General features: G+C 44.6%; 1 protein-coding gene across 2 annotated transcripts in view; it reads left to right on the top strand.

Moving 5' to 3' along the window:
* The window catches only part of LOC140194790 (uncharacterized), a 99769-nt gene that overhangs the window by 39703 nt on the left and 47963 nt on the right, over positions 1-12103 (top strand). For both annotated transcript variants that reach the window (XM_072252073.1, XM_072252074.1), the window contains exon 2: positions 2812-2950. In XM_072252073.1, coding sequence (XP_072108174.1) covers positions 2812-2950 — 139 coding nt within the window. The remainder of the gene's footprint in view (positions 1-2811; positions 2951-12103) is intronic.

The raw sequence follows: 12103 nt of genomic DNA, 5'->3' as shown, positions 1-12103 counted from the left end.
GTATTGCTAATCGTTTTGAACGTTACAATGAAAATGAAGATTTGGAGGATGTAACCATCCGCAAGAAGGCAGTCTACATTAGGTATCTGCACTGATTGTGTTTATTTACAGTCATTCAAAAGAACTCAGAAACATCTGGGAACACTGGATGAATTTCTTGGTTGAAAACCATTAGGAACTAATACACAGTTTTATAGTACTGCAGTACTATTGATAGTGTTCTGATTTCTACTCTGCTTCACTTAAGTGCAAAATTTGTTACTCAGTTAAATAGTAATTTGTCTTTTTTATACCTTTTTAACTATTTCCGTGAAACTTCGGCTAACAGGGGCAGCTGCTTAATTGGTCTAAAATGTACTGGTCCTGATGTGTCCCAGTTAACCAGAATCCATTGTAATTGTTTTCTTTCAGTTAACATGTTAAACGCAAATAATCTCTTTCCAAAGAAAATAGTGATCTTTGACCCCAGCAGCCTTGTTGAAGCCAATTCAGACATGTATACAGCGGGATCTTGGGGTGTCAGTCCTTACCTCCCTTGGACTGGCCTAGTAAGTAGGTAGTGAGGTAAAAAAGGCATATGGGTAGGCGGTCAGGAGTTTTGCCCAAGCAGACTGTATGCCCTTCTTTCGGGGTTACCTCCATGCCAGGGCATCCCTGGAGAAGGAGCATGTGGTATGCACAGATACAACAGGGGATTTCAAGTTCCAGTTTAATTGACATTCAATCATACATGAATACAGCCAAAAGAAACAGCGTTACTCCAAGGTGCCAAACACAGTTCCAACAGTGACACACAGCACAAGGCGCATATATCACATATTAGATAGCAAGTAAACATACAGTCACTCAAAAAATGTATATAGCCAAGGCCCTGAGTGACAGGTCCTAATTGGTGCATGGGTGTTATCGGCAAGAACAAGCAGTCCACAGATGAAAGTACACATTCATAGACATTAGATGGCAGCACCAATGAGAGGGGCTAGGCCCCAACCCAACATGGACGGTGTGCTACACCGCCTTCAGTGTCTCCTCTCCTGGACTGCTGCAACAGGCAAGCCCACGGCTTGAGGCCTACCCCCCCACTACAACCGAGGCCGTGCAACTCCCGCCACCATCTGGTTTCCAATAAACAAGGAAAGCGGACTTGCAGCATTTTACATTAGCAATGTCCAGCAGGGTCTGGCGATCGCAAGAGAAGTGTCCAAGACAGTCGCTCGTTGCTAGACTGCACGCTGCACACCGACTTCAATGCCTTTCTGTAGCAGGCAGTAACACGGTCCCCAAAAAGTTCAGCTCCTTAGCCAATGAGCATCTGGCTAATAGGGTAGACCTCCCGTACTTGAAGTTCTTAACGCCTAGCTTTGCCCAGCAATCATAAAAAAGACGTTTATACAAGACTAAAACACATTTGGTCAGCCTCCAAGAGGCTGCGGCGCCCAAACACGCCGCCGTCTTACCAGGAACGATAGGCCCCCTTGGGGGCTCGAGTGTGTTGTAGGTAGTAATAATGGTATTTTAATTTGAAAGTAAATATTGTATTTTATGTAGTCTTGAGTCTTTATGCCAAGTACCCCTACCGTTAACGGAGGGGTCCACGGACTCCTGGTTGGAAACTCCTGGGGTAGATGGTCAGTATTTTTCCCCAGGACAGAAATGTTCAATACCAGAGGGCTTGAATTGAAAGTGAGAGGGGGAAGGCTTGAAGGAAATGAGTGAGGTGAGCCTTATTTACATAGAGAGAAGTAGGTGCCTGGAGTATTTTGCTGTGAGAAATGATTGTAGCAGATACAGTAGAAATATTTGAGAGGCATTTACACACATACACTCACTGGTCTTCTGCTGCTGTGGCCCATCCACTTCAAGGATCGACATGCTGTGCATTCAGAGTTGCTCCACTGCACACCACTGTTGTGACATGGTTACTTGAGTTACTGTCGCCTTCCTGTCAATTTGAACCAGTTGGGCTATTCTTCTCTGACCTCTCTCAGTAACAAGGTGTTTTCACCCACAGAATTGCTGCTGTCTGGCTGTTTTTTTTGTTTTTCCACACCATTCTCTGTAACTCTAGAGACTGTTGAGCATGAAAATCCCAGGAGATTGGCAGTTTCTGAGATACTCAAACCACCCCATCTGGCACCAACAATCATTCCAGGGTCAAAGTCACATTTCTTCTCCTTTCTGATGTTTGGTCTGAACAACAACTGAGCTTCGTGACCATGTTGGCATGCTTTATGCATTGAGTTGCTGCCACGTGATTGGCTGACTAGATATTTGCATTAATGAACAGGTATACAGGTGTACCTAATAAAGTGGCCACTAAGTGTAGACGGGCAGGGAATAGAGAGATACGGACCATGTGCAGACAGCTGGGATTAATTTAGGTTGGCATCATGGCTGGCACAGTCTTTGTGCCCTTCTGCTTTGCTGTTCTGTGGATGCCAGCCTAAAAAAAGGCTGCGAATGCATTGATGTTTGTGGTAACTTGCTGTGCATGTCCCTGTTGTTATGTTTCTACACTTTGTTAGCTGTGAAGCTCTTTGGACCATCCTGAAGTTTGGAGAGGTCTAAATCCTTCTTTGGGAATTGCACATGGTGGAACAGCTTAGTTCAGTTTCTGGTCGTCAGGTAGCAAAATCTACCCCGCCCCTGCCCATGTACTTCAGGAGATCATAGTTCATAGTTCTTCCTGATGACACTTCCCACGTATATGCACTACAGAAAGGCCTGTAATTCGCTATTCTGTACCTAGCCAGCCCAGAGTGACTGAGCTGTTACTGAAGTTCTCCTTGTTGCTTGAATCTGACCTTCCAGGGAGCGGTTCAGAAATAGATGGTGGTGATGAAGACAAGGAAATTGCATCGAAAGCAGTGGCATTCGTGATCAGAAGTTCTCGGAAGGGCGTGGTCACACTTTGTGCTGACGTTGCCAATCTCCTGAAGATCAAGTGGAGGTAAGTTGTGGCGACAGAGCGTGATTCAAGGATATAAATTCCCGACTTCTGATAAAAGGCACTGGAATATTGTGTTCCGTTCTGTTCGCCTCATTATAGGAAGCTCTAGAGAGCGTGCAGAGGAGATTTACCAGGATGCTGCCTGGATTAGAGAGCATGTCTTATGAGGATAGGTGGAGTGAGCTAGGGCTTTTCTCTTTGGAGTGAAGGGGAATGAGCGGTGACTAGATAGAGGTGTACAAGATGATATGAAGCATTAATAGAGTGGACAGCCAGAGACTTTTTCCCAAGGAGGAAGTGGTTAGTATGAGGGGAGTATAATTTTAAGGTGATTGGAGGAAAGAATAGGGGGGATATCAGAGGTAGGTTTTTACAGAGTTGTGGGTACGTGGAATGCCATGACATGGTGGTGGTAGAGGCAGATGCATTAGGGATATTTTAAGGACTCTTAGATAGGCACATGGATGATAGAAAATGTGATAGCTATGTAGATTGATTTTTAGAGAGTAGGTTAAAAGGTCGGCACAAAATTGTGGGCTGAAGGCCCTGTACTGTGCTGTTGTGTTTTATGTTATCTGTTAAAAGTGTATCCCAGTGAGGAGGACAGTTCCACATTGGGGTTGGATGGGGTGAGGGTGGTGAACATAGGAGCAAAATTAGCCCATTCAGTCTGCCCCACCATTCGATCATGACTGATCTATTATTCCTCTCAACCTCATTCTCCTGCTTTCTCCCTGTAACCAGTGACACCCCTGACTAATCAAGAACCTTTCAACCTCCACTTTAAATATACCCAGTGTCTTGGTTTCCACAGCCATCTGTGGCAATGAACTCACCACCTCCTCTTGTGAAAGAAATCCTTCCATGTCTAACCTAAAGAAATTAAGGAGCTTATTACGTTGAAAAAGAAAATCTATGGTGGTAAAATTTAGCGGTAGGGTTGAAAATCAGGATAAATTCTGAATCTGGTCAAGGACTAAAAAAAAATTGAAGGGGAAATAAACCATGAGAGATGGCTGACAAGAAATTGACAATAAGAGCCAGCTTAAAAAAAGTTAGAGAGAGGTCTATGTTAATGTGTACAGCGGGTCAGGCAGCATCTATGGAGGGCAATAAACAGCTGACGTTTCAGGCCAAGACCCTTCATCAGGTTTTCCTGCATGGGCTGAATCTCCTGGGTCTATGATTTGAGAGCCATCAGTAGAGTAGACAAACCTTTTTTCCACTGCCAAAATGGCTGATACCAGTGGGCATGAATTTAAGGTTGGAGGGGGGTATGTACAAAAGAGATGAGTGGTGCAAATATTTTACATAGAATGGTGGGTGCCTGGAATGTGTTGCCTGGAGTGGTAATGGAGATGAATATGATAGAGGTTCAAGAGGCTCTTAGATAAACACTTGACTGTGTAGGATATGCAGATTGAGTAGGCAGAAGGGATAGTTTAGTTGGCCATTTGATTACTAATATAAATAGTTCATTGTGGGCCAAGGAGCCTCTTCGAGTGCTGTACTGCTCTATGCTCTATTGCCATCTTGAAGTGGACAGCCCCTGACTCTCACAGTACAGTGCCCCCTGTTCGGGTAACTTCCATCAGCTTGTTTGCCAACCTGGCAACAACTGGAAGTTTGCTAAGGCCCTGCGTCCCAAGCTGAATTGGGAACTGCTGAGGAGGCTAACGCAGCATGATTAGAAATAGTGTTTAAAAATTTGTTAATGTTTAACTCCAAGTAGCTGACTCTTAGCTTCTGTGTCGGTATAACGATTTACAAAGGGATGCTAGCTCGAATTTCAGATGATTTTCTCACTGGGAGTGAAGCAAGGTCACCCTGGTTCTGGACAGAAACGGGAGCTCTGGGCACCGCCAGGTATCCGGTGATTTGTCACATGCTTGACAAGGGACCCGTATAAAAATGACATTCATTCATCAGCAGAGAGAATATCTGCTGAAAGAAAACCAGTGATATTGATCCAACGTGCCAACGGCACGATTTCATTAAAAGCTTCTTAATGAGCACTGCATGTTCCTGATGAGTTGTTCTCACCTCCGGTGAGGTTCTGTTTTCCATGGTACAACTCATCTACAATAATAGTTAAATTGGCTGCTTGGGGAGTGATTCTGCACTGAGCCATCGGTTCAGAAGGAGATAAGTTCCCACTCTGCGGAATCCCAGTCCCATCACCAGCAATTGGCAGAACCTTTTTTCCTGTTCGGAGATACAGCACAATGACGGACCCTTCCAACCAAGTGAATCCACACAGCATAATTTCAGCCATGTCATCGATTAACCCACATCTTTGGAATGTGGGAGGAAACTGGACCATCACCTGCTCACTGGCAGAACGTACAAACTCCTTGCAGAGAGTGGTGGAATCAAACCCAAGTTGTTGCCAGCTCTGTGATGGTGTTGTGCTAATCACTACACCTTTTTAGTTTTTTTTTTACTTTGTAAAGGAAGAATCTCCTTCCCTTTCTCCTATTGTCCCCTCTCCTCTCCTATCATATTCCTTCCTCTCTAACCCTCCCTATCTTTCCCACCCTCCTGGCTTCACCTATCACCTTCCAGCTAGCCTCCTTCCCTTTGCCTCGCCTTTTTATTCTGGTGTCTTCCCCACTTCCTCTCCAGTCCTGAGGAAGGGTCTCGGCCCGAAGTTTATTCATTTCCACAGATGCTGCCTGACCTGCTGAGTTCCCCCAGCATTTTGTGTGTGTTCATTTAGAACCTTACATTGTTTTTTAGATAATCAATCAATTGTCCTCACTTTGAACTATTTTGGTTGTCATGAATTACCCAGCTGCCTCTTGTGTTTCTGAGGTTATTGTTCTGGTTTTCTTTTAAAGAATTATATTAATTTGTAATGTTGTGTTAGCTTGGGCCTTAGTACCACTTCCAGACAGACGTGATTGAGTTCCCCCTTTCCGTTATTACCATATTGTCCAGGTTTTATTTTGGATTTAAAAATAAGGCTGATGATCTTGGTCCAAAGCCTTAGCCCTATTTAAATGTGGTCTCAGTTTCTGCCTCCACCTGCTTCTGAGGTGGCCCCTTGTGGTTCGAGGATAATTTGCTTGTACTGCAGTTCTGAGGTGGCTGAGGAGGTCAGTGTGGGACCTCCTGGTGTGGGGCAGAAGGTACATGACACGTGGAATGGTAGGGTTGCCAACTGCCCTGTATTAGCCGGGACATCCCGTATATTGGGCTAAATTGGTTTGTCCCATACGGGACCACCCTTGTCCCGTATTCCCCCCGCTAAGGTACAGCGTTCCTGTGAAACCGTTCGTAAGCCGAAATGGCGTAAAGCGAAGAAGCAATTACCATTAATTTATATGGGCAAAATTTTTGAACATTCCCAGACCCAAAAAATAACCTGCCAAATCATACCAAATAACACATAAAACCTAAAATAACACTAACATATAGTAAAAGCAAGAATAATATGATAAATACACAGCCTATATAAAGTAGAAATAATTTATGTACAGTGTAGTTTCACTTAGTAGAATTGGGAAAATTAAGCCAAAGCCAATTTGTAGAAAAAAATCGGCACGTACACGCATGCACACGTCATGTATGTGCACGTCACTGGAAATATGCAGCAGGTCAGGCATTATCTGGGGAGAGAGAAACAGAGTTGACCATTCAGATCTGTTAATCTTCTGCTGTTCCTGAGCTATAGAAAGTATCCTGCTGTGCCTCAGCCTGAAACTCTGAGCATAGTTCTTTCTATGTCGTAAGGAAAAATCAGTATAGGTAGTTGGCAACCCAGCACACTCCTCAACCTAAGTTAATCTTACTTCTTCCTTCAGTTTAAAAAAAAAAAAAAAAAATTTTAGTTATTGAGATACAGTAAGGAGTAGGCCCTTCTGGCTCTTCGAGCCACGCTGCCTAGCAACCCCCAATTTAACCCTAAAATAATACGGGATAGTTTACAAAGACCAATTAACCTGCCGTCTGGTACATCTTTGGACCGTGGGAGGAAATCAGTATACCTGGAGGAAACCCACGTGGTCACGAGGTGAACATACAAACCTCCTTACAGACTGCGGCAGGAGTTAAACCCAGGTCTCTGGTACTGTAAAGCATTGAGCTAACCACTATGCTACAGTGCTGCCATTTCCGTTAAGTTAATCTGGGTGGATGTCACAGGTAGCCCAATTGCTTGGGCACGTACTCTAATGAACCAATGTTCTCGGAACTCCTGCTATGCTGTGCTTTGTTTTTTCATTCATTCAAGGAAAGTGTGGCTTCTTAGTCTGAGCCAGCGTTTAATCACCCATTCTGTTGTAGTCCTTGAGATGTGGGTACACCCAAAACGCTGTGAGGGAGAGATTTCCTGCGACTTTGATAAGTTTCCAAGTCAGGATGGTGTGTGTTTTGGAGGGCAACTTCCAGGGAGTGTGTCATATGCTTTTGTGGCCTTTGTCATTCTCACTGCTCGGTGGTGGGTTTGGAAGGTGCTGTTTAAGGAATCTCACCGAGCTGATGTGGTGCATCCTTTAAGTGGTACAGACTGTTGTTCCTGTGTGTCGGTGGTGGAGCAAGCGGATGGTGTTATCAAGGGCTACTGTGTCCAGGTACAGGAGCCTCAGGACTCACACGTCCAAGTTCAGGAACAGTTATTACCCCTCAACCATCAGACTTTTGAACCAAAGGGGATAACTTCACTTGCCTCATCACTAAAATGTTCCCACAACCAATGGATTCACTTACAAGGACTCTTCATCTCACGTTCTTGATATTTATTGCTTACTTATTTATTATTACTATTATTATTTCTTTCTTTTTGTATCTGCACCGTTTGTTGTCTTTTGCACACTGGCTGATCACCCAAGTTGGTGCAGTCCTTCATTGATTCTACTATGGTTAGATTATGAGGACACACAGTCCTCTTTTATTGTCATTTAGTAAAGCATGCATTAAGAAATGATACAATATTTCCTCCGGTGTGATATCACAAAACACAGGACAGACCAAGACTGAAAAAACTGACAAAACCACATAATTATAACATATAGTCACAACAGTGCAATACCATAACTTGATGAAGAAGTCCATGAGCACAGTAAAAGTTCAAAGTCTCTCAAATGTCCCACATCTCACGCAGACGGGAGAAGGAAGAAAAACTCTCCCTGCCAAGCCGACCACAATCCAACTCTGAGTCACCCGAAAACTTTGAGTTCTGATCAGCTCTCCGACACCGAGTACTGACTGCCATCTCTGTCCGAACGATTCGACCTCTTTCTCGGTCACCAAAAGCAGGCAAGGCCGGGGATTTTGAGGCCTACCCTCCGAAAGATTCCCGACCAGGCAGTAACGACAGCAGCAAATGAGCGTTTCAGAAATTTCTCCAGATGTTCCTCTGTGCTTTCACGTCCATTCTCCATCAAATCAGAATTGTCCACAGCCCCTATTTAACAGATACGATATCATTTTTCACCGGAGGGCTGCGCACGCACGCGGTGCCCTGCTCTCTCTCCTCCTGCCTTTAGTCCATTATTATTCTATTACGGATTTATTGAACATGCCTGCAAGAAAATTAATCTCAGGGCTGTATCTGGTGACATATATTTACTTAGATGATAAATTTGCTTTGAACTGTATGTTGTTGAATTCTTGAGTGTTGGTAAAACTGCACTCCTTAGGCGAGTGGGGAGAATTCTGTCACACTCAGATTCTGATTTAACTGTCACATGTACGTTGAAACATACAGTGAAATACGTCACTTTGCATTAGCAGCTAGGGATGTGCTGAGGACAGCAGCAAGTGTCAGCACACATTCCAACACCACTAACTTGAGCCTTTTAGATAACAGACAGGCTTTGGAGGTTTGCAATATTGCTTTGTGTAGTCAAAGTATCGTAAAGATAAAGATGAGCTTTATTTGTCACAGGTACATTGAAACATCAAAACATAAAGTAAAACGTCTCATTTGCGTCAAAGCAAATCTGCGAGGATGGTGATGGGGGCAGCCTGCTGCTGTGGCCGTGCTTCCAGTGTCAACGTAGCATGCCCACAACTCACTAACCCTCAGCCTAACCCGCTCGACTTTGGAATATGGGAGGAAACTGGAACACCCAGAGGAAATTCACATGGTCACGGGGAGAAGGTACAAAATTCCTTAAAGGCAGCGGCGGGAATCGAACCCTGATCAGTGATTGCTGGTGCTGTAAAATGATTGTGCACTGCAGTGCCTAGATGCTGGCAATATTGATGATTTCTCTTTCTTCTAGAGCTCTGCAGCTTGACAATTATTATCACGAGGGCTCTTTTTGCATTAAAAATGGGCTGTTGGTGACGTGAGGGATGTCCTTAAGGAAGATGATTGATGTGGACCATATAGACACTGCTCACCAGGAAATGGTTTTAGTCAAGAATATGGGACCACGCCACATGCCGATGTGGGAGAGATAGTTAAGGAGAAGTTTGATAAATACATGAGGGAGAAAGAAATGGAATTTTCTGGCAGTGGGACAAGGGCTGGGTGGGACAAGTTTCATGTGATAACAGAAACAGCGGTGTCAACCTAATGAGATGAAGTCTATGCTGTAACATCCATCCACGGTTTATGTATTGAGAGATAGAGTGTGGAATAGGCCCTTCTGGCCCTTCGAGCCACACAGCCCCGCAGCACCGAGCGATTTAACCCTGGCTCAATCACAGGACAATGACCAATTAACCTCCCTGGTGCATCTTTGGACTGTGGGAGGAAACTGGAGCACCCCCCCCCCTCCCCGGGGAAAACCCACGTATTCCATGGGGAGGATGTACAAAGTACTTACAGACGACACCAGAATTGAACTCTCCAATGCCCTGAGTTGTTACAGCATCGTGGTAACTGCTACACTACCATGGCGCCTGCAGTAGCGTAGCCATGTTACTTCTGGTCCTGTGAGCCAATTTTTTTTTTCACCAACCAGGACGGTAATCACATGCTTGTCGTTGGCCTCGTCCCAGCCGGAATTTGGAAAATGCTACAATGTTGGAAGTTTCCTGATGTTCTTTCAGAAAAGGCATTTCCCACGTTGGAATTGTGATTTGGAGATGTGTTTTGCGGACTTCACCATTTGACATTTGTTCTTGTGCCACTGGACTTGCTGTGCACAGAGGCGGTTTGCAGTGGTGTAATTTAGTCAGTCAGTTTATTGGCAGAGATGTGCATATTTATCTCAGGACATCTGTTGCAGATCATAGCAGGCTTTCAGCAAGGAAGAATAAAAGGCCATTTTCCCCAAAAAAAAAGACAGACTGCTGGAGGAACTGAGTGGGTCAGGCAGCACCTGTTGGGGGGAGGCTGAGCTGTTGGCATTTTGGGTCAAGATACTGCGTCACGATTAAGAGTTTGGGAGGAATAAACTCGGTGGAACCATGAGGTAATATTACAGCTCTGTCAAACTCCAGGTTGGAGTATTGTGCTCAGTTTTATTCACCTCATTATAGGAAAGATTTGGAAGCTTTAGAGAAGATACAGAGGAGATTTACCAGGATGCTGCCCAGATTAGAGAGCATGTTTTATGAGAATAGATTGAGTGAACTAGGACTTTCCCCTTCGGAGCTAAGCAGGATGAGAGGAGATTTGATAAAGGTGCATAGGAGGTGTAGATAGAGTGGACAGCCAGCACTTTTTCCCCAGGCTGGCAGTGGCTAATATGAGAGGGCATACTTTTAAGATGATTGGAGGAAAGTATGAGGGGGTGGTGTCAGAGGTAGGTCTTTTTACACAGAGAGCATGGAAAGTCCTGCCAGGAGCGGTGGTAGAGGCAGATACATTAGGGGCATTTAAGAGACTCCTGGACAGGCGCATGGATGATAGGAAAATGGAGGGAAAGGTTAGATTGGTCTTGGAGTAGGTTAAAAGGTCAGCACAACAACGTAGGCCGAAGATCCTGTATAGTGCTGTCCTGTTCTATAAAGCAGAGAGGAGGCCAGTAAGGAATAGGTGGAGCAAAGAGGGGTGAAGGATGATGGCTGAAGGAACCAAGGGAGAGGGGAATGAGGGAGGGGTAGAGCTGGAAGAAAGAGGACTCTATAGTTAGGGGGACAGATGGGCGATTCTGTGGAGGCAATAAAGAAACATGGATGGTAGTTTGCCTCCCAGGTGCCAGGGTCCATAATGTTTCTGAACGTGTCTACAATATCCTGAAAAGGGAGGGTGAGCAGCTGGAAGTCGTGGGACATAAGGTAGAAAAAAGGGAGAGGTCCTGAAAACAGAATAGAGCGAGTTAGGAAGGAAGCTGAGAAGCAGGACCTGAAGGGTAGTAATCTCGAGATTGCTCCCTGTGCCACACGACAGTGAGGATAGGAATAGAATGAGGTGGAGGATAAATGTGTGGCTGAAGAATTGGAACAGGTGGCAGGGATTCAGATTTCTAGATAATTGAGACCTCTTCTGGGGCAGGTGTGACCTGTACAAAAAGGGACGGGTTACACTTGAATCTGAGGGGGAGCAATATTCTCACTGGCAGATTTACTATTGCTTTTAGGAGTGGTTCAAGCTAATATGGCAGAGGGATGGGAACCAGTATGATAGAGTTGAGGATGAGCCAGCAGGTTTACAAGTAGATGATGGGTGTAACATGAATATAATGAAGGACAAGCCAAAGTTTGAGTACAAATGCAGACAGAGCAAAGAGTTAAATTGTACCACAGAGGCAAAATTTAAAAGGGCAAATAATGCAGGACTGAAAATGCTGTATTTAAATATGCGTAGCATTTAGAATAAGGTGGACAAACTCATGGCCCTGTTAGAGGTTGATCAGTATGACATTGTGGGCATCACTGAGTTGTAGCAAAAAGAAGGCTATAGTTGAGAGCTTAACATCAAAGGAGATACCTTGTACTGAAAAGACAGGCAGGAAGGCACAGGCGCTGGTGTGGCTCTATTGGTAAGAGACGAAATTACATCTTTAGAAAGAGGTGACATATGGTCAGAGAATGTCGGGATTTTTGTGGGTGGAGTTAGAAATTGCAAGGGTAAAAAAACCATGATGAGAATCATATATAGGCCTCCAAATAGAAGCCAAGATGTAGGGTTGAGATTGCAAAGGGAGCTGGAAAAGGCATGTGATAAGGGTAATGACACAATTGTAATGGGAAACTTTAATATGCAAGGGGATTGGGAAAATCAGGTTTGTGTTGGATCGCAAGAGAGGGAAT

The sequence above is a fragment of the Mobula birostris genome, chromosome 3 (assembly GCF_030028105.1).
Source record: "Mobula birostris isolate sMobBir1 chromosome 3, sMobBir1.hap1, whole genome shotgun sequence".
NCBI lineage: Eukaryota > Metazoa > Chordata > Chondrichthyes > Myliobatiformes > Myliobatidae > Mobula > Mobula birostris.
This window is presented reverse-complemented; position numbering and strand designations above follow the sequence as displayed.